Genomic DNA, 27,914 nt, shown 5'->3' on the forward strand with positions numbered 1-27,914 from the left:
AGACAAATTATATATATTATATTATATTATATTACAGTATATTAATTATATTATGCATACAATACTATAAAGTGTGTCACTATTAATAATGTTTTACAGTAATATTAATACAGCTAAGTGAAGTTGATCATGCTAATTGCAGTGTAACGTCGAGTGGTCATGTGACTGTGTGTAGTTGTCGATACGGCAGGCAGTGAGAGAGTCGGATTGCAGCACGCATGTGGTTTGGTGTTCAGATACCTTCTGTTTGCTTCAGCAGCACCTGCTCTGCACTCGTTCGCTGCTCTGCCTCTCTTTTCCTCCCTCTTCCTTCCCTTTCTCTCCCTTCTCATGCTAGTTCGTTTCTTTTATCCTTCGACTCTTTTTTACTTCTGTTGTTTTCTCTCTCTCTTCCATCCTCTCTTCCTCTGACTTTCTCTCTCTCACTCTCACTCTCTCTCTCTTTTTCTAAATGCTTCGTATGGGAAGGTCCCCGCGCTTTCCGTGAGATGTTCTATATTCTCCAGACCGCTTGCGGCAGGAACTGTTCTACAGAAGGTATCTTTACCAGTTCAGCCGAACTCTTCTCTTTCTTTTCTTTTAACTCTTCTTTCTCTGTCAGTTTTTATTTCCGTGGTTTCTCTCTCTCTCTCTCTGTGTGTCCCTGTGTCTCTCTGTCTCTCTCTCTTTGCATGTCCAGGGCTCGACGCTAAGGATTTTTTTTTTTGGTTAAAATGTTTACTTTCCCTGCCACAAAAAAAATAAATAAATAGTGATAGATTTCAATGTGTATGGCCCATGTAACACTGTATTCTAATAAATAAGTTGACGACACCAATGTTTTAGCTGCCAGTGAAATATCACAGTTGTCAATTTCAATTTTGATACCAAAACAAATATAAATTTCAAATGTCATAAAAGACAAGTAAACAGTCAGTACTAAAATAAGAACAAATAAATGAATTACAAGCAATAGCATAAATAGCTACAAATGAAATAAACAGTGCTTTAAGTTTTGCCAGATTGCTCTAACAGTAGAATTCAGACACGCGTCCGAGAGTCGAGTTCCGGCGAATGAGTGACCTCCGACCCGACGTATGGCGTAGGATGTAGACGTAGCAAAAGCTTAGATGTGAGCACCTATCGCGGTTCAAACAAACAGGGCTGGGCAACAAACTCAAGCTCCTCTGACATTTCTCTTTAAAAATTCTCGTTTTAGACTTTGTTAGACGTGTTTTGTTTCGCTCTATCCTCTCCGTTTCCGCTTTCATCATTACGTCATGGGTCAGGTCAGAGGTCACTCTTCCACCGGAACTAGACTTGCTTACGGCCATTACCAGAAGCCAGTGATTATAGTTTATAAAGTAATAAACATGGATATTTTTCTTACAAAAACCCATCGCTTTGCTTCAGAAGGCCTTTACTAACCCACTGGAGTCGTATGGATTACTTTTATAATGGAGGGATGCACTTTTTTGGGCTTCAAAATCTCAGTTACTATTCACTCCCATCATAAAGCTTGAAAGAGCCAGGATATTTTTTTAATGTAGCCTAACTCTGACTGATTTAGCTGAAAGAAGAAAATCATATACACCTAGGATGGCTTGAGGGCAAAATATGGGATAATTTGCATTTTTGGGTGAACTAACCCTTTAAATTAAAGACCTATTCAGCAAAATTCACTTTTGTAGATGTGTGTCCACAGTGTGTGTAAACAACCAGCCTATAATGGTAAAAATCCACCCACTTCTTTTTTTTATAATCCCTTTAAATCATAAACAGTCTCTCTAAACGAGCGAGGCTGGCAAACATGGGCGGGGCTTCTTGTGACGACCTGCCTTATTAGCATAGATCCCGCCCTCAGTGAGCCGCAGCAGTCGCCATTTCTGTTTCCTCGCTGTAGCAGCTGGAGATGTAGAAAAAACATTACAAATGTTCTGTTGTTAGACATACCAACGAGCATAAGAGTCTCCATAGACTCTCGGCATCTGAGCCACTGAGGACACCGTGGTTGAATTTCATTTATGAAAGGAAATACTTAGTGTTATACATTTCTGCAAATCATTTTACGCCGGACTGCTTCACAAACGTTCGGTTCAACCCTGGATTTGCACAAAAGTTGTTTCTGAAAGATTTTTAGATAAACATGCTAGTCGATGAGTTGAATCAACTTAACTCATTAAATTTATCCACTAACCATCCAGAGTCTCTCCATCAGTGTCCGACTACGGTTTAAACATATAAGGCTGAACAACACTACTGACAATTTCTGTCATTTGACGTTCTCCAGTTTTGTTGTTGCCGGAGTATTTTAAGCACGAGCTGTAAAGGCTCCGCCCTCTTCTGGAAAGGGGGAGGGTAGCAACAGCAGCTCATTTGCATTTAAAGGGATACACACAACAACGGCGTGATTTTGCTCACAACCAAATTGGGGCGAATTTGGCAAGCTATAATAAATGATCTGTGGGGTAGTTTGAGCTAAAACTTCACAGACACCAGAGACTTGTATTAATAGGTCCCCTTTAAAAACACGTGGAAATGATATACTTTTATGTCAACGCATTGAGAATTTCAACTTTCCTGAGCGTCAGTCGGGTCATGGCGCAGCCCTTCAAGTGTGTTTCTCTACCTGTTTTTCTCTCTCTACCTGTCTCTCTTTCTCTGTCTGTTTGACTCTGCATGTTTATCTCTCTCTTTCTGTCTGTCTATTTGTCTCTTTCAACTCCTGTCTTTCTCTTTTTCTCTTTCCGTCTGTCTTTCTCTCTCTCTATATATATTTATACAAGTTCAGCAGAACTGCTGTTGCTCTGTTGCTGTTTAACCATCAGCTAGCTCTGCTTTCCCATCATCCCTTGGTGTTGTGCTGTATTGCTTCTACATTATTGGTTGGGATGTGAATTTGGAGACAAGCGTCTCGATTCAAATGTGATTTAAATGTGCGTGTGATATTTTATTGAATGCATGCGTGTGTGCTAAGTGTTTACTGTGCAAAGGCGATAATGGTTTAATTTGTGCTTCCATCCATGTGTGTATGTGAGTGTGTGTTTTGTTTATGAGGTACCTAAAACCCTTCTGGCGGTCGTTGACCCAGCCTTATCATGTGCGGCCTGATTAAATGCGTCATTAAACAGCCAATCGAGTGTGGGTAAAGGTCAGGGGTCAACCCGGGGTTAGCTTGACAGACGAGAGAGAGCTTGTGAGGACAGCGAGGGTGGACGGTGATGAATGAAAGGGTGTGTAAGTGTGTGTATGCATGTGTAAGTGTATCTCTCTACCAGGTGTTAGAGCAACAGGCGGCACGAGATGATTAATGCGCCCCGGGTAGAACGAGTGTGAAGAGGGAACATAACTCCCTGCCAAAACACACTTTCACCTCTGTTCACACTCACAGGCGTTCAAAAACACTGATGCAACCACCTGAACTACATGCTAAAGAGATACTTCACCTATAAATGACAGTACTGTCATTATGTACTCATCCTTGTGTCGTTCCAAACCTGTGTAACTTTATTCTTCTGTGGAGCGCAAAAGATTTTAGTCACAATGGTGGAGTTGCTTTTTGTCATACAACGAAAGCAAATCGTGTCAGAAAGGGTTAAAAAAAAAGCACCAGAAAAGTCTTCTGAAGTCATAGTTTTCTGTGAGAACCAGACTGAAATTTAAGTCTCATTTGTGTTTGTTTGCATAGGGATGCACAAATATTACAATTTAATCTGATACCAATAAGCCAATAATTGTTTCCATGATGTTATCGCGATAACTGATAAATGGGCAATATCATAAAACCAAACTACTTTGAAAACTACTTTACGGAATATTGCAGTATTATAATTAATTTATCCGTGCACATCATTTATTTTAATTTATGTAATCTTTAATCAAAATGACTTCCCCTCTCTCTTGCAGCTCACTGATGGCGTGAGGGCGGGGCAACCTGTCACTCACATGAGATCCACCAAAAGCAAACCACAACCATCCAATCAATTCCCCACTGACAAAATCAAGTCCCGTCCTACATTTGTTCTTGTTCGAGAAGCTGTTTCACTCTGATATATGTCACAATAGAGAAGAAAAGACTATCGCAACTTCTGTTTCATGCCGACATTAAAAAAGATGTGCACTCTTAATGGGAAAGAACTCTTTAATAGTGTTTTTAATGGTAGTATTCTTAAGTTTTTAATGGCCATAGTCTATCATTGTCTTTTTAAGTTGTGTTTTAGAAAGGCAAAAGTAATATTAAAATAGGGGGAATTACATACATGTAATTGGCTAATAAATATGGAATATCAGCCTTAATTAAAATAATTAAAAATAAATATTTTTAACAATGACAATATTGTACATCTGTGTCTTTATATATGCCAAGAAAAGAAATATGGAATATGGCAAAATGGGGGCAATTAAATGCATTTGCATGGCCAATGCAAATATAATATCTGCCAATAATGAAAATATACAGTGAGGAAAATAAGTATTTGAACACCCTGCTATTTTGCAAGTTCTCCCACTTGGAAATCATGGAGGGGTCTGAAATTGTCATCGTAGGTGCATGTCCACTGTGAGAGACATAATCTAAAAAAAAAAATCCAGAAATCACAATATATGATTTTTTAACTATTTATTTGTATGATACAGCTGCAAATAAGTATTTGAACACCTGTCTATCAGCTAGAATTCTGACCCTCAAAGACCTGTTAGTCTGCCTTTAAAATGTCCACCTCCACTCCATTTATTATCCTAAATTAGATGCACCTGTTTGAGGTCGTTAGCTGCATAAAGACACCTGTCCACCCCATACAATCAGTAAGAATCCAACTACTAACATGGCCAAGACCAAAGAGCTGTCCAAAGACACTAGAGACAAAATTGTACACCTCCACAAGGCTGGAAAGGGCTACGGGGAAATTGCCAAGCAGCTTGGTGAAAAAAGGTCCACTGTTGGAGCAATCATTAGAAAATGGAAGAAGCTAAACATGACTGTCAATCTCCCTCGGACTGGGGCTCCATGCAAGATCTCACCTCGTGGGGTCTCAATGATCCTAAGAAAGGTGAGAAATCAGCCCAGAACTACACGGGAGGAGCTGGTCAATGACCTGAAAAGAGCTGGGACCACCGTTTCCAAGGTTACTGTTGGTAATACACTAAGACGTCATGGTTTGAAATCATGCATGGCACGGAAGGTTCCCCTGCTTAAACCAGCACATGTCAAGGCCCGTCTTAAGTTTGCCAATGACCATTTGGATGATCCAGAGGAGTCATGGGAGAAAGTCATGTGGTCAGATGAGACCAAAATAGAACTTTTTGGTCATAATTCCACTAAACGTGTTTGGAGGATGAAGAATGATGAGTACCATCCCAAGAACACCATCCCTACTGTGAAGCATGGGGGTGGTAGCATCATGCTTTGGGGGTGTTTTTCTGCACATGGGACAGGGCGACTGCACTGTATTAAGGAGAGGATGACCGGGGCCATGTATTGCGAGATTTTGGGGAACAACCTTCTTCCCTCAGTTAGAGCATTGAAGATGGGTCGAGGCTGGGTCTTCCAACATGACAATGACCCGAAGCACACAGCCAGGATAACCAAGGAGTGGCTCTGTAAGAAGCATATCAAGGTTCTGGCGTGGCCTAGCCAGTCTCCAGACCTAAACCCAATAGAGAATCTTTGGAGGGAGCTCAAACTCCGTGTTTCTCAGCGACAGCCCAGAAACCTGACTGATCTAGAGAAGATCTGTGTGGAGGAGTGGGCCAAAATCCCTCCTGCAGTGTGTGCAAACCTGGTGAAAAACTACAGGAAACGTTTGACCTCTGTAATTGCAAACAAAGGCTACTGTACCAAATATTAACATTGATTTTCTCAGGTGTTCAAATACTTATTTGCAGCTGTATCATACAAATAAATAGTTAAAAAAATCATACATTGTGATTTCTGGATTTTTTTTTTTAGATTATGTCTCTCACAGTGGACATGCACCTACGATGACAATTTCAGACCCCTCCATGATTTCTAAGTGGGAGAACTTGCAAAATAGCAGGGTGTTCAAATACTTATTTTCCTCACTGTATATAAAAATATGTTAATTATATAAATAAAAATGTGAAAAAATTACAATTACTAAGGAAGCCTGGGAGACCACTGGCCCAATTGTTCAGAAAATTATAAATAGTAGTTTGGCAGCAGGTGACGTTCCAACATATCTCAAAGAAGCAGTTGTGGAACCCCTGATTAAAAAAAGAAATTCGGATTCCTCGGTTTTTATCCAATTATAGACCTATCTCGAAGCTTCCTTTCATCTCAAAAGTTTTAGAGAAGACTGTTCTTCTACAGCTGCAGTCTTTTTTAGATGTACATGGAATTTTTGAGATTTTTCAATCTGGCTTTAAAGCATTTCACAGCACTGAAACGGCACTTTTAAGAGTTTTTAATGACCTTTTATTAACCATTGATTCTGGCAATTCTGCCATATTAGTGCTTTTAGACCTCACTGCGGCATTTGATACAGTTGACCACGCAGTTCTTATCTCCCGTCTAGAGCACTGTGTTGGTATTAGGGACACTGCTTTGCAGTGGTTTAAGTCCTATTTATCTGCGAGATGCTTTTCAGTAAATCTTGGAGATGTTGGTTCATCTACTGCCCCCCTTCTTTGTGGTGTTCCACAGGGCGCAGTTCTTGGACCACTTCTCTTTTCTCTATATCTCCTCCCCCTAGGAAACATAATTAGAAAGCATGGCATCTCCTATCATTTTTACGCGTACGATTCTCAAATATATCTTCCGCTCAAAAGAGGTGAAAGTAACTCCCTCATACCTCTACTGGAGTGCTTAAAAGATATTAAGGCCTGGATGGCTTCGAACTTTTTAAATCTAAATGAAGATAAAACTGAGGTCATTTTGTTTGGACCCAATCGGGCCGATGATATTCTTCCCGTTGACCTGGGCTACCTGCAACAATATGTGAAACCCATAGTCACAAATTTGGGTGTCAAAATAGACAGTGGTTTTAAACTTGATAAACAGATAAATAATGTTGTCAAAACCAGTTTCTATCACTTGAGGCTTTTATCTAAAATTAAACCTGTCTTATTTCTTAAGCACTTTATTTCAACTCGTTTAGACTACTGTAATGCACTTTACATTGGCGTAAACCAAACCTCTCTTTCACGCTTACAGTTAGTACAAAACTCGGCCGCACGCCTGTTAACCGGAACTCGCAAGCATTAACACATAACACCAGTCCTGGCCTCGCTACATTGGCTCCCGATCCATTTTAGAATACATTTTAAGATCTTATTGTTTGTTTTTAAATCACTAAATGGTTTGGCTCCTCGCTACATCTCAGACCTCGTACAAGTTTATACCCCCTCACGGTCGCTTAGGTCTATTGATCAACTTCGGCTGGTCGCTCCAAAAACCAGGTTAAAAACCTGGGGTGACCGCGCTTTCTCAGCTGCAGCCCCTAAACTGTGAAATGAGCTTCCTCCACAGGTCAAATTGGCCCCAACCCTTGAATCTTTTAAATCTCGTCTTAAAGGAACACTCCACCGTTTTTTTAAATAGGGATTATTCACCTTCTTTCCTACATTTAGATAGGTGGGCGAATGCATTTTTGTCTCAGTGCATGCATTGTTTTAGTTTGACAGGGTCGGCACTAGCTTAGCTTAGCATAATGAATGGAATCCTTTGTTGCCAGCTAGCATGTCCTAAGTAAAAGTAATATAAAAAATATAAAAAAACACCTAATTACTTCTTGTGGCCTGCGTATTCACAATGAGTACAAATAGCGATGCAGATTAACACTAGGCGATTTCCTAGGCAGATATTGACTTGGGACTATATTAGGGGGAAGCAGAGGCGAAGCACTGCTACTTGGGCGCAGAGATATCATGCCCAAGTAGCAGTGCTTCACCTGTGCTTCCCCCTAATATAGTCCTTAATATATAAGTCAATATCTGCCTAGGAAATCGCCTGGTGTTAATCTGCATCGCTATTTGTACTCATTGTGAATACGCAGGCCACAAGAAGTAATTAGGTGGGTTTTTTTATTTTTATTATTACTTTTACTCAGGACATGCTAGCTGGCAACAAAGGATTCCATTCATTATGCTAAGCTAAGCTAGCGCCGACCCTTTCAAACTAAAACAATGCATGCACTGAGACCAAAATGCATTTGCCCACCTATCTAAATGTAGGAAAGAAGGTGAATAATCCCTATTTCAAAAAATGGTCGAGTGTTCCTTTAAAACTCACTTGTATTCCCAGGCTTTTACCCCAGTATGAGAACTGTGTGATTGTGTGTTGATTTATGTTTTATATGTGCTTTTATGTTGTTATCCCTTGTTCAGCACTTTGTAAACCTTGTTTTTTTTATGTGCTATATAAATAAACATGGAATGAACAATATTAGATGACCACTAATACATTGGTAATATATTGTGCATCTCTGCCTTTAAATATGCCACAAAAAGGCATATGGCATCAGGATTGGCATCAGAATCTTATTATTGCATGTCATGTGACTAATCACGATGCTGCAAAGTTGAAAGTTGAATTTTTTAGAGCAACATTTGAGAGCTACAATTTATAGTGAATGATAACAAATTTGACTTTGTTCACACATAATTATCGTATGGCTTTAAAGGGCGTTTATATGGACTACTTTATGGTGCATTTTTGGAGCTTGACTAACGATAGACATGTATCTTTTGTTTTCAACGAAAGAAAGTATGTCGGGTTTGCTTCGACATGAGAGGGAGTAAATATTCATAGAGTTTACATTTTTGGGTCAGCTCTCCATTATAGCTGATTCTGAGAGCACTTCTGTGTGTGTATGGGAGGCATGTGTTGCGTTAGACTGTTTGTGCACGTACTTGTTGTGTAGAAATATGAAGACAAAGTCTTAGAAAATGGAGGAATCCTTTTAGTCACTTAACTACCACATACAAACACATGCATACATTACACATGTTAGTGTATATGTCTCAATATTTGTGTGAGTGTGTTGTGAATGTAGTATGTGTGAATTAAAGTATCTTGCACTTTAATCTGTTGTGTCTGTTGTGTTTTATATATGAATATGTAGATTATGTGCATTTTAAATGTGTTACACACGGGATGTGTGTTATGTGTGCATTGCATATGTGTGGTTTGTGTTGTGTGTTTGCTGTGTTTGTGTGTGGGTATGATGAGGAAATCCCATCCTACTTATGTTTTGCACTTTAAAACCCTTTAGCGCCCCCGTTTGGAGTACATGAGTATTGCATTGGTGTGAATTTGTGTGTGTGTGATATCTGTGTGTGTGAGTGTGTGTCTGTGTGTGTGAGAGAGAGAGAGATATGGAGAGTTCTTGTGTTTAATCATGTTGTCTCTTTTCACGTAAGGCGGTGACGTGGACAGTATGTTTGACGTCGAGAAAGGTGTCGGAACTATCGTCATCGCTAAACCTCTGGACGCCGAGCAGCGATCATTTTACAACCTCACTGTGGAGGTTACAGATGGGACTAATATAGCGTACACTCAGGTAAACACACAAACACACACACACACACACACAGACAAAAAAAACAACAACATAATAATGAACTTTCATGGACACAAACATGATTAAGAGACACACAATGTTCAGCTCCAAAAACATAGCCTCACTAGTTAACAAATGTATATTTATTTAATATTTTATTTGTGTAAATAATATGTATATGCAATTATATGTAATCAGAATTTCTCTCCACTCGTACACCAATATTTTATATTCATTTTATATATTAATATAATTGATATTTATAGTAATATTAATTACTATTTATATACTTATATTATTTAATATGTATAATCAGCATGTCTCAATTGCCAATATTTTATATTAATATTATGTTAATATCATTTTTATATAAATTAATACAAATGTATTATATTAAATAATATTTATATTATAGTCAGCATCTCTCCTCTCATGCACCAATATTTTATATTATATATTATAGAATATGATTAATATTTTATTTATAAAAATGTTTATTTATATTATTTAATATTTATAATCAGCATTGCTTTCTACTCATATGCCAATATTGTATATTCATATTTTGTTAATATAATTAAAATGTAATTTATATAAATTAATATTAATGTATTTATATTAATTAATATTTATAGTCAGCATGTCTCCTCTTATACACCAACATTTTATATTATTATATATTAATATAATACATATTTTATTTATATTAATTTATTTATTAATAACTCCTACATTTTTTTTTTCTTTTTTTTTCACTGAGCTTGTTCTACTTAATTAGAATTTGGCCAGACACGATCTTAAAAGGCAGCATAATGATGCTTCTATCTTTTGGGCACTTTTGATGTGCAGGGAAGCAGGTTTTGAGTGTGTGTCGTCCTGACAGCAGCTGTTTAGTCGATGATTGATGCTGATGTTTGATGGTGAGAGTTTGATTGATAGCGTCTGTCATCGTTCAGATTGCCTATCCCTGATGTCAAGGTCCCATCGGATTGATCGCTTCGTTGCCATAGATACGAGTCTTCGCGGTGTAATATGTGCGTGAAGGTCAGAGTTGAAAGGACACGATCCATCCCGAAAGGAGAAAAAAATGTGGGAGAGTGAGGGAAAATGAATGATCGATCCGGAGTAGAAGCTGCCGCAGTGTTTGGGGTGGGAGGCGCATTTATTCAGTTTATTCACTCACTGTATACAAAGTAAATGAACACATAGCCTACACACTCATGCACAAGAACGCAAACACAAAAGATAACTCATTTAAATTCAGTCAACTGCACTCATTTAACAACACTTTTGCGGACACACTCTCGGTCACATGCAAATGCACTCATTTAAAAATACAAAAACGATCTCACTTACTTTCATACACAAATACACATTCATTCACGGTCTGCGACACACACACACACAGATGGATCTCAGCGTGTCTCCGCAAGGACGAGTGTGAGACGGAAGTACACGTCTGTTATTACTTTATAATTAGATCAGCCGACGCGGTTCGATCACTCACACACACACACACACACACACGCACACACACACACTCTCTCTCTCTATTGGCGTGCTCTGACGACTGCTGTGGTTATTTATACAAGTTAGGAGAGCTGAGTACTTGCGTCAGACAATTGCATTTCAGGCAGCGTTCAGCATTCAACTTCGATTTGTTCAGACACTCATGGTGCGTGTTTGTGAACAAGTCATGTGACTTTCTGACTCGTAAAGTCAATAAAAAACGAGGCTTCTTCGTTGCTTAGAAGGTGCACAGTGTGGAAGGTGAATCATTCAGAATATGACCATGAATTTGAGTGTTGTGTTAGTATTATTTCTATACTATTCTAGTATATATTCATATTTGGAATAAACTTGTATTTTTTTATATTTCCAGCCATTTTTTTGTAATTGTGTTTTTCTCATTTTATTACTTTTTTTTATATTTCTAATTAGCTTTATAATATTCACTTTAGTTTTAGTAATTTTAGTATTTCAACATTTCTAACTTTCGTTTAAGTTTTTCATATAATATAATATTTTATTTCAGCTTAATAAAGTTCAACTGGTACTAAGAAAGTACAATCGAGTGCAACAGTCGGGTTCCAGAAGTAAAAACTCATTTTCTCTCCATAAGGAAGTTGATTTTTAACAATAACTTCTACACTTTTAAAGACATGCTGTTGTGAGTTACGAGTTTGTTAATCAATGGTATTTGCTTCTGCTGATAATTTTAAAATAATCTTGTTTAACTGTGGAATTCCTGGCGAAAAACTACATTACCCATGATGCTGTACAGAAAATTACACCAATCAGAGAGTCGAAAAATATCTTGTTAGCTCCGCCCACTCCCATGAAGCACTGCGAATGACGTAATCGAGTCGATCTCCCTACGCTCTCAAAATACTTAAATGTTTGTATAAATATGCATATTTTGCAATAAACTTAAAATATTTTGTTTGTATACATAACATTTGTAAATGTGTAGTTTTATCGTTTGTAATTCGATTATGCTATTCGCAATGCTTCATGGGATTGTTCCCTCACTAAAGCCTTTAAGTTCACAGTCTTGTTGTCCGATTTTGTGATTCACCTCGTAGCGGATTGGCTTGGTTCATGGTTTATAACTCTTTAACAAAGACCATTTGAAAATCCCTATGGGAAAAATGAATGGAGAAAATACTTCGGGAACCAGCGCTGCTAAAAAAGGGGGCGGGCACTTTTGCACTATATTTCATGTTGACTTCCTGTCATTTTCACAGGTCCAGATTACTGTTTTGGACAACAACGACAACCCGCCAGTTTTTTCCCAGCCCACCTATGACATCACAATCACAGAGGACACGCCCCCGGATACAGAGGTGGTCCAGGTGTTGGCATCCGACCGCGACGAGCGTCACCGTTTGACCTTTAGCCTCCAGAGCAGCGTTGACCCCAGCAGCATGCGCCTCTTCCGCATCGACCCTAACAGCGGCGTCATCTACACGGCTCGCAGACTGGACCACGAGAGCCGAACACAGCACATCCTCACCATCATGGTAATCAGACAAGGCTTTCTTCATAATCTCATAGATATTATGAAGATACTGCACAAAAGTTATGGTGACATTAATGACTTTCTTTAATGAATCTGTTTTCAATATAAAGGATAAAGACTTGGACCAGTAAGCAGCCTCATAGATATATAGATATAAATAGAAAACTTTCAGTGTGACTCTCAATAGATAGATAAAACATAAAACAGGAGAGGTATTTGATTAGTGTTGGTAGTGTACATTCCCACAGATCTGCCTCCCTCCTCTCTCTCTTTAACGCTCTCCATGCTTGAGTGCAGGTATGACAGGAACAGGAGATTGCTCCTTGTGCTTTGGCAGCCGTCACTAGTTTAATGTTGTCTGCACCTGTGTCGTTTCTCCACTGTGATCTAATTATTGATCTGATCTGTATCACTCCTTGTTTCCGCACTCCCCTGACGAGGGTGAGAGACAGTGAGTGTCATATCTAATAAGCACATGGATATTCCTGCTGCCTGCAAACAGATGAAATTTGTTATTATAATCCGGAGAGAGATGTTATCCACTCCGTCTGGCAGTGAGCGAATTTGATTTTGTTGTGTGTGTGTGTGTGTGTGTTGCTCTTTGTTTGTGTTGGATATTGCTGTCTGTCTCAGACAGGGAATTCATTTTTGTTTCTAACCTACCTCTTATTTATTTCATTCTATATCATTCTTGCTTTTTTTTTTCCATACTAGGTGAAAGATCAAGAGTTCCCGTACAGACGTAGCCTTGCTCGTGTCCTGATCGGTGTGGAGGATGTGAACGACCACGCCCCTCTTTTCACCATGGTGATGTATGATGGACAGGTGTATGAATCAGCTGCTCTGGGATCGGCTGTTCTCACTGTGACTGCACTCGATAAGGACAAGGGCCAGAATGCACAAATCAGCTACAGCGTCGACTCAGGTATGCACACGCTCACATATTATCAAAGTCTGGACACACTTCACTAAATGGACACACTTAACTCAATTTGTCTAATGATAAATTAATAATAAATGTAAATTGTGTTTACAAATAACTTATTACCAATTATTTGCTTTATTGAATTAATCTGTGCTCAAGAGTATGACTTGGACCAGTAAACATAGATCAATAGACATAAGCCATAAACTATAATTCATAAACGTATGAATTTCTTTACCATCTTTAAATATTCTTTTATTTTTAATGGATAAGTTGGACTGTAAAGGAAAAGCCAGCATACATGGATACAATTTTGAAGAATCTGGAAAATAGTTTTCATTTAAAGGTTGTTGTTTTTTGTCACAACACATTTCCCATATTACCATTTTTTCCATAAGTTTAATAACTGTATATTTGTAAGATCTTATTTTTCTTACTCCCTTTTTTCTCTTTCAATGTAGGGAACACAGGGAACACATTCCGGATTGATCCTGTTTTGGGCATCATCTCATTGGCTCGGGAATTGGAGCTGTCAAACATTGGTCACTACGTCTTGTCTGTCAAAGCAACTGATAATGGTTCTCCAGCATTATCATCAACAGCTGTCGTCCGAATCGCGGTCACCTTGTCCGATAACGCTGGTCCCAAGTTTCCCCAAAGTGAATATCAGGCGGAGATATCAGAGGGTGTCGCCATAGGAGCTTCAGTCATCACAGTAAACGCTTTAAGTCTCTCCACCCTTACCTACGATATTCGCCACGGCAATGGTCATAGGACATTCCGCATCAACCAGTACAGTGGAGTAATCACTACACAGAAATCACTGGACTTTGAGACAGTTTCTTCCTACGTGCTAATAGTCACTGCAAGCAACATGGCTGGACAGGCCTCAAATGCTACAATAACAGTTACAGTTCTAGACCAAAACGACAATGCGCCGGTTTTCCAACAGCTGCATTACCATGGAAGTATCAGTGAAGGCGCTGGGCTTAATAGTGTTGTGCAGAGTGACAACGGTCAACCGCTGGTCATACGAGCAACCGATGCTGACCGCAACCATAATGCCCTGTTAGTTTACCAGATCATGGAAGAATCTGCTAGGCGCTTCTTTGCAGTAGATGCCGGAACTGGATCCATAAGGACAATTGCTCCACTTGACCATGAAACCACACCTACATTTCGTTTCCACGTTAACGTCCGAGACAGTGGGAATCCTCAGCTCTCAGCTGAGCGGCCTGCAGAAGTGACTATTGAGGTGCAAGATGTTAACGACTGCCCACCTAAATTTTCCCAGGATTCCTATGAAGCTGTCCTTCTGCTCCCAACTTATGAAGGTGTAGAAGCCCTACAAGTTTTTGCTACTGATCCCGATGGTAATGGCCAGTCAGAGCTCACCTACTCATTGACAGACGGGAGCTTAGAACATTTCAGCATTGAGCCAAGTACTGGACTGTTGACTGTGAGAAACAGTACATTTAGCAAAGAACGATTTCGCTTTAACATCCGCGTTTCAGACGGACGCTTTTCTAGCACCTCTCTGGTTACCATCCTGGTGCATGAGGCTTTGGACAGTGGGCTTGCTTTTACTCAAAATGCCTACAATTCCAACATTGAGGAGAACAATGGCAATATAACAACAGTTGCTGTGGTAACAGCATTAGGGAACAAGTTGAATGAACCACTGCGCTATACTTTGCTGAATGCAGGAGGGAAATTTCGCATCAGGCCAACTTCTGGTGCCATTGAAACTGTTGGAGTCCCGTTGGACAGGGAGGAGAAGGAGGAATATGGACTTTTGGTACAAGCGGGACGTGAGGAAGATCGTCTTCGTGTTGCAAGGGCGCTGGTCCGAGTTCAAGTCACCGATGTCAACGACAACGCTCCAGTTTTTGTTGGATTGCCATACTATGCTGCTGTGCAAGTAGAAGCGGAGCCTGGGACTGCAATATTTCGAGTGACGGCAGTGGACCGAGACAAAGGACAAAATGGAGAGGTCAGCTACTTTCTACAGGATGAACTGGGACATTTCGAGATGGACCGTGTGAGCGGCGAGCTTCGCTTACGCAGAGCTTATGAGGCGGATCTCTCCAGTGTGGAATATCAGGTTCTGGTGTTTGCCCGTGACATGGGAACACCACCTATGTCCTCTTCAGTCACCTTTCCTGTTACAGTGGTAAACAGAGCAATGCCAGTATTCGACCGACCATTCTACTCGGTAAAAGTGAGCGAAGATATACCAGTATGGACTCCAATTCTGGGAATAAATGCCAGCAGCCCTGAAGGCCAGAGTGTCCTTTACACAATCAAGCATGGTGACCCTGGAACGCTCTTCTCCATTGGATTTGACACGGGGGTCATTAGTGTCATCTCTGCCCTTGACTATGAGACCAGCCCTGTCCACAGACTCATTGTTAGAGCAACGGACTGCCTCACAGGTGCTCGTGCAGAAGTGGATGTTGAAGTTACTGTTTTGGATGTCAATGACAACCCTCCAGTGTTTGAGCGGCCCTCGTACAAAGCCGTCATTTCAGAAACTGCCATGATTGGCACTGCAGCATTGCAGGTGCTCGCAACGGACAGCGACTCCAAGAAAAACGCAGCTATACGGTACCAAATCATTCCAGACCATACCAACAGCACTGACCACTTCCACATTGACAGCAGCAGTGGTCTAATTCTGACCGCTCGCTCCCTGGACCATGAGACCATCCAGCGTTATGTGTTTCTTGTCAAGGCAACAGATAATGGCTTTCCCCCACTGAGCAGCGAAGTGTGGGTCACAGTCGATGTCACGGACACCAACGACAACGCTCCAGTGTTTAACCAACTGCTATATGAAGCCTCAATCAATGAGTTGGCACCCAAAGGGCACTTTGTAACATGCATACAGGCCTCTGACGCAGACCGCTCAGACGCAGAGCGCTTGCAGTATGGCCTGGTGTCTGGAAACGAAAGGATGCTGTTTGAGATAGATGCCGCCTCTGGTGTCCTCACCCTGAGTGGCCAGCGACGCATGCAGCGCATGCCTTCCGCCATCACCCTGAACGTAAGTGTTTCAGACGGTGTCTTTACCAGTACGGCGCAAGTGCATGTTAGAGTAGAGCGAGCTAATCTGCACACCCCCCAGTTCACCCAGGGCATGTACGAGGCCGACGTACGGGAAAACGCGCCAGTGGGATCAAAGGTCATCGCAATCAGGGCGCAAGATGCTGATCCTGGACCGTTTGGGGAAGTGAAGTATGTGCTACTCTCAGATTCCGCTCGAGACTTGTTCAGTATTGATGGCAATGGACAAATTATGACTCTTGAGCGTCTGGACCGGGAAGAACGAAGTGAGATGGTGCTGTCCATTGCGGCTGTGGATGCAGGTGGCCGATCTGGATATTGCAGTGTCCGGGTCACTGTACTAGACGAGAATGACAACACTCCACTTTTTAGCGCCTCAGAGTACCATGCAAGTGTGCGGTCTGAGGTTGAACCAGGTACCCTTGTGATGCAAGTGCAAGCTTGGGATGTAGATCAAGGTGCCAACGGACAAGTGAGCTACAGTCTGTACAGTGAGGCCAGCCTGCAGGTTACTGAACTTCTGGATATCGACCCGGACAGTGGCTGGGTTGTCACCAAAGGCAACTTTGCCTCTTTGCGTGGGTCTGTTCTATCCTTCTTTGTTAAAGCCTCTGATGGAGGTGCACCTGTTAAACATTCCCTTGTGTCAGTCTACATACATGTTTTGTCCGCTGATGCGCACATACCTTCCTTCAGCCAACCACAATTCTCCTTTACTGTGCCAGAGGACATGCCCATCGGTTCCTTGCTGGGTGCGGTGCATCTACACACCTCGACTAGCCACTCTTCCTTACCAGTAAGCTTCTCAGCGGTGATCGGACAGACTCCAGAGAGTAACAGTGATGGAGTGTTTGTGGTAGACAAAGAAAGTGGCACTATCAAACTAGACAAAGCACTGGACCGAGAGCTGACACAGGCCTATCATTTTAAAGTGATTGCAATGTTGCAGCATGGACGGTTGGATGCTGTTTCGGCTGTGGATGTGGAGGTCAAAGTACAAGATGTCAATGATAACAAACCTGCGTTTGAGTCAGATATCTATGAGGCGTCAGTCACCGAGGGTCTTTCTCCTGGAACTAGGATTCTTCAAGTGCGAGCTTTGGATCCTGATTGGGCAGCTAATGGTCAGGTGACCTACAGTCTTGCTCCACCTGGGTTGCTTGGTGGCTCTGGCGGTGAGGACATTGAAGAGCATGGTGCCTACTTTACAATTGACAGCAGCTCTGGTTGGATATCGACTCTGAAAGGGCTGGACCATGAACAGAGCCCAGCCCACAGTCTTACAGTCTGGGCATTTGACCTTGGAGATCCTGCAAGCCAGTCGTCCTCAACTACTATAACTATAGCAGTGAGCGACTCCAATGACAACGTACCGCAGTTTCTTCAGCCCCGTTACTTCGGAAGCGTACGGGAGAGTGATGCACCTGGTGAAGTGGTGGCAGTACTTAACACAAGGGACAATGACAGCTCACCTGGAAACCGACAAGTCACCTATCATATTACAGGTAAGAATTATGTTAACTGCATGACTAATACACAACAGAAAATCATGTTCTTAATTAGTTTATATAATTACTAATTAATTATAGATGTAATATATATTGTATATTATTGATGTAATATATATTGATTTATAAAGATTTTTCTATATATATATATATATATATATATATATATATATATATATTGAAAAATCTTTATAAATCAATATATATTACATCATACTTGAGAAGCAACACTGAGTAAGATGCTTAAGGGATAATTTACAATTATCAATTTATTATCATTAACTCACCCTACTGTCACTCCAAACCTATTTGACTGAATGACTTCTGTAGTACACAAAAAAAAATATTTAGAAAAATGTTTTTTTGTTCATACAATGAAACTCATTGGGGATCATTGTTGTTTTGGACGCTACTGACTTTCATTGTATGAACAAAACTCAATATTCAATATTCCTTAGAATGTCTTTGAATTTCACAGAAGAAAAAAAAACTTGTATGGGTTTGGAATGACAATGAGGTTAAACGAGTAAATGATGAGAGAATTTTTATTTTGTTTGGTTATTTCAGCTACCCCCATTTTTTCATGTGCATAAAATCAAGCAACAATCATGCAGTTTCTTTAGACAATCATCGGTTCCAGCTTGACAATGCTCCGTACACACACAAAAAAACATCCATAAAGAAATAAAGTCTTTTCATGCACAAGGTTTTGAAAATGTTCAACGAGAACATATAGTTTTGATGCCCTAATACCTTACCATGCAGTATAACTGTGTGTGTGTGTGTGTGTGTGTGTGTGTGTGTGTGTGTGTGTGTGTGTGTGTGTGTGTGTGTGTGTGTGTGTGTGTGTGTGTGTGTGTGTGTGTGTGTGTGTGTGTGTGTGTGTGTGTGTGTGTGCTCTCAATCTAAACATAGCCTGATTTTCTCAAGCCCTGTTCTGCATGTAAGCATAATGTAGAACAACGCTATTATAGAATGTCAGAAGTCCACAGTAATTACACCTCATTCATCCTTTCCTGATAATGGATTATTCGCTCTAGGGCTACCAGCTGGATTTTGCGGGTGGATGTAGACTTATTCTTGCTGGAGAGCAAAACCACACTTGCTTTATAAGGATTTTATTAAAGCTGTGATGCAACTGCATGCAAATTATACTGGTGCGGATTGTTGATAGGCAAGCGCAACTCTTCACTTCTCGAAACATAATACAGTGGCATTTCCGAAAGCAGTAGTTTAGGTGGATAGCGTCTTTCAAAAGGGCAAATATAAAACTCCTCCTTATCAGCATCTAGCTCAGCCAGCTTTAAATATACTTTTATATTCAGGCAGTGTAGAACACCTTGCTTGGTGACAAGAAACAGATTGCACACACCATCACGCACACACACACCTCGCACATGCTCCTAAGCAGCACACACTTGTAAATTAGGCGCTCAGAAACTCATAACATTGAATTAGGGAGCTGCCTTGTTCTATAATTCATGCTTTTTTCACACACGCACACACACAAACGCAGAAACACTTCTTGGCCTGAACAGAATTTCGATTAAGCTCAACCTTTATGCTGTGATCATGATTTAGACTGCCACCAGCAGGAGCAGTATTTTTAACAAGATTTACCACGCACAACACTCACTCACTCACAGTGTCTCTGTTGTGTCTAAAAATCCATATATATAATAGTGATATAAATAAATGTAAAATATAATCAATATCTAATTAAGTAAATAAAAATGTGTGAACACACACACACACACACACACACACACACATATATATATATATATATATATAGTTTTGAAGCCTAAAAGATTAAAAGATCTCTATGGAAAGGATTTCAGAGAAAAAGTCATACACGTTTTAATTTTTATATTTGAGTGAACTATCCCTTTAATTAAATCATAGCCCACAGCATGTAAACTAATGTTAACTTTGTGGCACAAGCCTTTGTGTAGTTGGCATGTGTTCTACTGAGAGTAGCTCTCTCTCTCTCTCTCTCTCTCTCTCTCTCTCTCTCTCTCTCTCTCTCTCTCTCTCTCTCTCTCTCTCTCAGACCCTCGTCGTCTGTCTCCTTCCCTACAGTCCACACTTTCATAACGTTTAAATCCTCTAGTTCAAGACAAACTCAAAGGTCAAACAGACTCTAATACACTTCTCTCAGCCCAGCGGCACAAACTGGCTCAAAGAACCGCACACCGTATCATAATACACACCAGAGGGAAAGAACGAGACAAATATACAAACAGATTTGAGCTTACATCTTTACTCTCCTTAGGAAACAAAAGCATTGTGGGTAAACTCACCTCTCGGGGTATTTTACTGCTGTGTTCAACAGAGCACAGCGCAATTAAACAGTAAATAGTTACTCAATGGTAGTTAATTAGATCATTTGAACTTTTATTTAGAGGTTCTTTGCTGAAAGTCGTTTAAGGGTTCATAAAGGATATCTTAAACCTTGTTAGACCAGCAAACTGCGTATCTCATTTTAACAGCAGTGCCGAAGTTCTCCTCCGTAACAGCTAAGATTTACCAGCCGTTAAATAGCTCTTCGTGTTGCTGTCTCGTAAAGGTGAAAGTTCACTGCAGAAACACTAATCGACCAGAACTGACGTTAAACGGCTTTAAACACATCAGTTCAATTTAACTGCTTAACAAGAAGTAATAAATATGCTGTTTTAAAAGAGAAATATCTTATGAATTTGTGTATATTTAGTTGATTTTCAAACCTGCCATAAAGACTGTCTGATAACACTTTACAATAAGGTTTCGTTAGTTAACATTAGTTAACTACATTAGTTAACATGAACTCATAATGAACTTAACTTCTACAGCATTATTAATATTTGTTAATGTTAATTTCAACATTTACTAATACATTATTAAAAACAAAAGTTGTATTTGTTAACATTAGTTAATGCACTGTGAAGTAACATGAACAAACAATGAACAGCTGGATTTTTATTAATTAACATTAACCAAGATTAACAAATACAGTAACAGATGTATTGCTCATGGTTAGTTCATGTTAGTTAATATATTAACTAATGTTAACAAATGAAACCTTATTGTAAAGTGTTACCGACTGTCTGATCATATGAAGTACCATCTTCATTCAATAAATTTTTTTGTCGTGCAATTCAGTGCAATTCTATTCACATTCAATTTATTTCAACAATATTTTTATTTTATTTTTTTATTTTCCTCCAAGCACCCATACATTAATAACTAACTTTTAATGCATCTTCAGAATATTTTTATACACTTAAAAATGACTCGCTGTCATTGCATTATACACTACCAATTAAAAGTTTGGGTTCAGTAAGAGTTTTTCATGTTTTTGGAAAAAATAAAAAAAATCCCCACCCAGGCTGTATTTATTTGATCAAAAAGTACAGTAAAAATAGTCATATTTTTAAATATTATTACAATTCCTGTATTCCTGTGATCAAAGCTGAATTTCCAGCATCATTACTCCAGTCTTTAGTGTCACATGATCCTTCAGAAATCATTCTAATATGATGATTTGCTGCTCAAGAAACAATTTCTGATTATTATTGTCGATGTTAAAAACCACTAATACATTTTAAGGATTGTTTAATAATTAAACAGTTTAAAAGAACAGCATTAATTTAAAATACAAATCTTTTGTAACATTTTAAATGTATTTACTGCCATCAATTTAATGCATCCTTGCAATTATTAAAAACCATACTGACCCCAAACTTTTGAACAGTAGTGTATATTGCTTTTTTCAACAAAAATAAATAAATAAATAAATAAATCAAACATCATGAGATTTGAAATGATAAATGACAAATGGTTGCAGTATACACATCAGAAGCTTTCGAGCCATTGCTTATAAAGCGCAGAAAAAGCATGCAGCTTGTCGAAGTCACGCTAAACAGCCCCTCAACTAAGTGAGCGAGAGCGTGGGATGAGAGAAATGAAGTCGGAAGGCGTCCAGGCCTTTGTTGACGCGTCTCAGATAGAAGCTGTTCTGTGTATCAGCCCCCAGCTGAGTTAAATTACTCTCTTTATTAGATGAATAAGGCACCGCGTGTTTGTACTATGAGTGTACAGTAATTGGATGCTTGTCAACGCGGCTGCTTTGATTATAGAGTCGTTTCCATTTAACTCTCGCTCCCATTTTTTCTCTTTTTTTTCTTTCCACCTCTGTCTGCTTGAGGTTTAAAAGATGACCTGTCCTAATGAGCCGGGTAGGACTTCAGTACGTGTGATATATCTGGAAGGCGTAATTGATGGCAGTGGTGATCATTTAAATGTGAATAAAAAGAACTGATTATTACAATTCATACTAATGAGCGTGCCATCATTGAGAGGACTAATGGAGGTTATTAAGACATGCAGATAATCCTGGAAGTGAGCGTGTGTTGTGTTACAATCGGTAGTGGATTTTATTGCTGCTTAAATTGTCACAGACTATTGAGAGATTAAGTGTCCGGTGTAATCTCTTTGTGTGTGTGTGTGTGTAGGTGGGAACAGAGGCGGCGTGTTCGCTCTGGGTCTGGTTCAGGGAGAGTGGAAGCTGTACGTTAAGCGACCGTTAGACCGCGAGGAACAAGAACGGTACCTTATCAACGTGACGGCGACAGACGGACTTCACGTGTCCATGGCAAACGTAGAGGTCATGGTCATGGACACCAACGACAACAGTCCCGTCTGTGACCCGGTGAGTAAAACATTTAACCCTGCAAAGCCTACGGTGTCGTATTTGATATGCCTCTAAATTATCAACATGATCACAATGGTTTGAAAAGCTTCTGAACACGTGCCTTCTGTCTTCATATTGCATTCCTGCAAAGACAACTGAAAATTTACTCGCAACTGCCCGTTCGCAAAGACCCGCCCCCTTTAGTTACTGTTCTACAGTTGCTATGTCCGACAAGCCATGCCGCTCTCACGCCACATCATGTTCACACACAGTAAAAAAAAACATTGTGGAGCAGAGAGGACACTGACTACGCTCCGACAGACAGGACAGAGCAGGTTACTTTTGATAAAACAAAATCTCAACTTTCAAATTTGGGTAATTTTTTTAAGAAATTGAAACAATAAATACCGTTTTGTGGCTCTTTAATGTGTCTGACAGATCGCTGTAGAGCCTCAGTTAAAGCTGCTCGTGAACCGATCATCTCTTCCTTCTAGTTCATTTAAAGCATCAAACATGAATGAACATCAGAAGGAATGTTGTTTCAACTGTGGAAAGATGTCAGTATACACCGTTTTTCAAGTTCAAATCCACCGACGTTAATCTACTAACTCTCCTGATTGCTTTGTCGAACAAAATGGCGGATTCAGCGGATGGCGGATTATGATTGGTCAGATTGCCTGTCAATCAAACTCCCTGCGAAGGTTGAATTGACACGAGGGCAGTTGCGTTTTAGACCATGCAATTTTGAGTGGTGGGATATTTTGCTAATAAAATGTTCGAACTTTATTATGTCTGCTCTCTCGGAATCATCTTGTGAACTTCTATTACGTGTTACGCATGCGCTGTAAGGTGATTTTAAGCATTTTCAGATGTTTCAGTGTGGATGAGAAACTTTAGGAAAACACTATAGTGTGGACAGTTTTTAAATGTATCCAGATTAATGTAGACGTAGCCTTACACTTATTTATATATACATATATATATATATATATATATATATATATATATATATATATATATATATATATACATACACACTAAGGCTTTACATGGTAAAAGTTCATTCGGGGAATCATGTGGCAGTCATCGGAGTTAGTTTTGTTGAAAATCTAACCAGTGCATTTTTTGAGCATGTTTGCTTGGCAGTTTCAAATCTACATGGCAAACCTGAATGATTACAAGCCAAAGCCAGGAATATTTTTGGAACCAGTGAGTCCACTTACAGCTGCCAAGAAGTTCAGGAGAAATGATCTATGAGCATAAAACATGACCTTGTTGAAATGGGGTCAAGCAGAAAATTAGGTCATTCTGTTTAGCAAGGGCATTTAGGTTAAGTCTCAAAACTTATCGAGCTGCCTAGATACAGTATGCAGCATTTTTGAGCATTATAGGTGCATCATTTTGGAGCAAATCAATAATAAAATGTTCATGCATGAAAGAAACATTTAAACACTTTTTCTTTGTACTGCATATAGTTGCATTCGAACTATAGTAGGCTATAATGTGCCTACTTGCCCAAAAAATTCTAATCAATTCACACAATAAGTGCACCTAAAATGGACAAAACGTTCAAATCAAATATTCAGACATACCAATGATGCAAAAAAAAAAAATCACATTAGAAGTCTGAATGTGCCTACAGTGACCAAAAGCATGTACAATCTTAGAAATGTTCAAATCAGATATTCAAATGTGCCCATGATGGGCCAAAACAATTAAATCAGGTGTTCATGTGTGCCTATAATGGCCAATAATGATTGAATTGAACATTTGAATGTTTCCAATAATAGCCAAAAATGTTTGAATGCACATATGATGGCCCAGAACTATTAAATCAGATGTTCATGCATGTATATAATGGCCAATAATGATTGAATTGAACATTTGAATGTTTCCAATAATAGCCAAAAATGTTTGAATGCACATATGATGGCCCAGAACTATTAAATCAGATGTTCATGCATGTATATAATGGCCAATAATGATTGAATTGAACATTTGAATGTTTCCAATAATAGCCAAAAATGTTTGAATGCACATATGATGGCCCAGAACTATTAAATCAGATGTTCATGCATGTCTATAATGGCCTATAATGATTGAATTGAACGTTTGAATGTTGCTATAATGGCCAAAAATGATCAAATCAGATGTTCAAACAATTGAAATGATCATTTGCAAATGATGGCTAGAAATGATCTATTGAATCTATTGAATGTTTGAATCGTCCTACTGACCAAAAACATTTGAATGCCTCTATCATACGATAAAACGACTGGAATGGCCAAAAAGGATCCAATTGAACGTGTCTGTGATGGCCAATCATGTTTCCATGCACCTATAATGGCCGAAAATGATCAAATTGAATATTTGAATGTACCTGCAAATTGTCCAAAAACATTTTCATGCACATATGATGGCTAAAAATGCTCAAATGTGTATATGATGGCCAGAAATGATTGACTTTTGAACATTTGAAAGTGGCTGTGAAGGCCAAAAACGTTTGCATGCACTTGTAATGGGCAAGAAACAAATCAAATCAAATCAAATCAGATGTTCCTGTACCTATAATGGCCAAATATTATTGAAATGAATGTTTGATTGTACCTACGATGGCCAAAAATGTTCCAAGCAAGTGTCCAAGCAATGTGCCTACAAGAGTCGAAAACATTCAAAACAAAGCACATTGAAAGGACAAAAATGTTTGAATGCACCTGTGATTGCTTAAAACAATTAAATCATGTTTTTTTATGTGCTTACAATGGCCAAAATAATTGAATTGAACATTTGAATGTTCCTTTAAACGTTAAAATCAGATATTCAAGCATGTACATGATGGCCAGAAATGATTGAATACACCCATGATGTCCAAAAACGATGAAATTAGATGTTCAAATGTGCCGACAATGTTCAGAAGCGTTTGTTGCGCTGATGCCTGTAATGAGCGTGTTTGTGTCTGTAGGCCGTGTATTCGGTGTCCGTGTCTGAAGACGTTCCCCTGAATAAGCAAATCCTCCAGGTCAAAGCCACAGACGCTGACGCCGGCTCAAACGCACAGATCCAGTTCTCTCTGTTGGGTTCTGGAGCTGAAGACTTCATAATGCATCCACGCACAGGTTTGAGAGTCGTCGGGTTTAAAGAGACGTACGTCCTGTTTATGGCGTTGCTGTTCGCTTATAAGACTCTTTCTCACACTGCAGGTGAGCTGAGGACTGCCGTGGCGCTGGACCGTGAAAAGGTCGCTCGGTACTCTCTGGTTGCCCGTGCGACGGATGGCGGCGGTTTGTGGTGTGAAGCTGAGGTGACGGTGGTTCTCTTGGACGTGAATGACAGTCCTCCGATGTTTAGCATGCCCCATTACACCACTAGCGTCTACGAGAACACCGCCACTAAAGCTCTGCTGACCCGGATACAAGCCATAGACCCTGATCTAGGTACGCTAGCAAAAGGTTAATTCATGTTAAAAGTGTTACATCATGCTAACAAAGTGTTACATAATGCTAACAACGTTAATTCAAGCTAGCAAATTGTTAAAGCATGTTAGCAATGTGTTAAGTCATGGTAGCGACATACTAATTGTTAACAATGTTAACTCGTGCTAGCAACATGCTAAATCATGCTAGCAATATGTTAATTAATCATAATTAAAATTAGCAATGTTAAAACATGTTAATAAACGTTAGCAAATGACTTAAATCATGTTAGCAATGTACTTTAACATGTTAGAAACATGTTAATTCATGTTAGCAATATGTTAAAACCTGTTCATTTATACCATCAATGTGTTAAATCATGTTAGCAGCATGCTAATTAATGTTAACAACATATTCAAACTAGCAAAATGCTATGTCATGCTTGTAGCATGCTAAAATATGTTAACAACATGCTAATTCATGCTAAAAGTGTGATAAAACATGCTATCAATATGCTAATTAATGCTAACATGTTAAAAAAATGCTAACAAAATGCTAATTCATGTTAGCAATGTGTTAAACATGATAGTAAACTGTTATTTCATATTAACAACGTGCATGCATGCTTTAACAGCATGCTAAAACATTTTAGTAACATGTTAAATAATGTTAGCAACATGTGAATTTATTTTAAAAAAATGTGCATGTTAATTCATGTTAGCAGTGTGTTAAAACCTAAGTCATGCTAGCAAACACATTCATCATCCTAGCAGCATGTTAAATCTGGTTAGCAAACATGTTAATTCATGCTAACAATATTTTAATGCATTGACCTTCGACAGCATAATTTTTTTTCCATTTTAGTTAATAGTTGGTGCTAAGAGTCAACTAGCTTATAACTATTAATAAGCAGTTTCGACCATCTAAAAACCAAGTTAATCTCTAAAAAACTGAATATTTTTGGTGTAGTTTTGTAGATATAGAATCCTGCATGTTTTTTATTTTGCAGGTGTTAATCGTAAAGTGGTTTATTCCCTTGTTGACTCGGCTGATGGATTCTTCTCCATTGATAAATCATCCGGGATTTTGGTTTTGGAGCGTTTGTTGGACCGCGAGGTTCAGTCTTCGTACCATATAACGGTCCGTGCATCAGATCAAGGAGTTCCTGTTCACCTTTCCTCTCTGGCGAACATCACTATCACGGTTCTGGACATTAACGACAATCCGCCTGTGTTTGAGAGGAGGGACTATCTGGCAACGCTTCCTGAAGATGTCGCAGTGGGTACGGAAGTGGTACAAGTTTACGCAGCGAGTAAAGATATCGGCACCAATGCTGATATTTACTACAATATCAGGTCTGGAAACCAACAGGGCCATTTCACCATTAACATCAATACAGGTGAGATGCATTACATAAGATTATGTACACTACACAGAAATGTTAAAGGTGCACTATGTAACTTTTTTTTGTGTTCAAAATTAACAATATTTAAATAACGAGCAATGCTTCATCAATCCTTCTTCCAAAACGTGTTTTTGTTTTACCCTGATTGTCTATGATAAGCCTATTATAAGTGTTTATATTTTAGACCTGTCTGGATGGGTTTCGCTGAAAATTGCGTACATCCGTCACTCGCCCGTACATCTCGTCATATCCGTAAATAGAGAAAAGTTGCTCCGGCTACTTTGACATGTGTCTGGTGTGTGAGTGGCAGAGGTTAGTTTTCACAACGAGCAAGAAAGGTTGACATGGAGTAGATAAATCTCAAACCACCGGAAAATCACCTGTTTAAAACAAACGCCAAACAGAG

The 27,914-nt window shown here is 39.3% G+C and overlaps 1 protein-coding gene across 1 annotated transcript in view; it reads left to right on the forward strand.

Moving 5' to 3' along the window:
• The window catches only part of fat3a (FAT atypical cadherin 3a), a gene marked incomplete at its 5' end in the record, with an annotated part of 94,079 nt that overhangs the window by 34,612 nt on the left and 31,553 nt on the right, over positions 1-27,914 (forward strand). The window contains 8 exons of the mRNA XM_081369683.1: positions 9,358-9,497; positions 12,245-12,520; positions 13,234-13,444; positions 13,906-18,015; positions 22,512-22,708; positions 25,653-25,806; positions 25,891-26,124; positions 27,113-27,502. Coding sequence (XP_081225809.1) covers positions 9,358-9,497; positions 12,245-12,520; positions 13,234-13,444; positions 13,906-18,015; positions 22,512-22,708; positions 25,653-25,806; positions 25,891-26,124; positions 27,113-27,502 — 5,712 coding nt within the window. The remainder of the gene's footprint in view (positions 1-9,357; positions 9,498-12,244; positions 12,521-13,233; positions 13,445-13,905; positions 18,016-22,511; positions 22,709-25,652; positions 25,807-25,890; positions 26,125-27,112; positions 27,503-27,914) is intronic.

The sequence above is a fragment of the Scardinius erythrophthalmus genome (genome assembly GCF_964197995.2).
Source record: "Scardinius erythrophthalmus genome assembly, chromosome: 7".
Classification (NCBI taxonomy): domain Eukaryota; kingdom Metazoa; phylum Chordata; class Actinopteri; order Cypriniformes; family Leuciscidae; genus Scardinius; species Scardinius erythrophthalmus.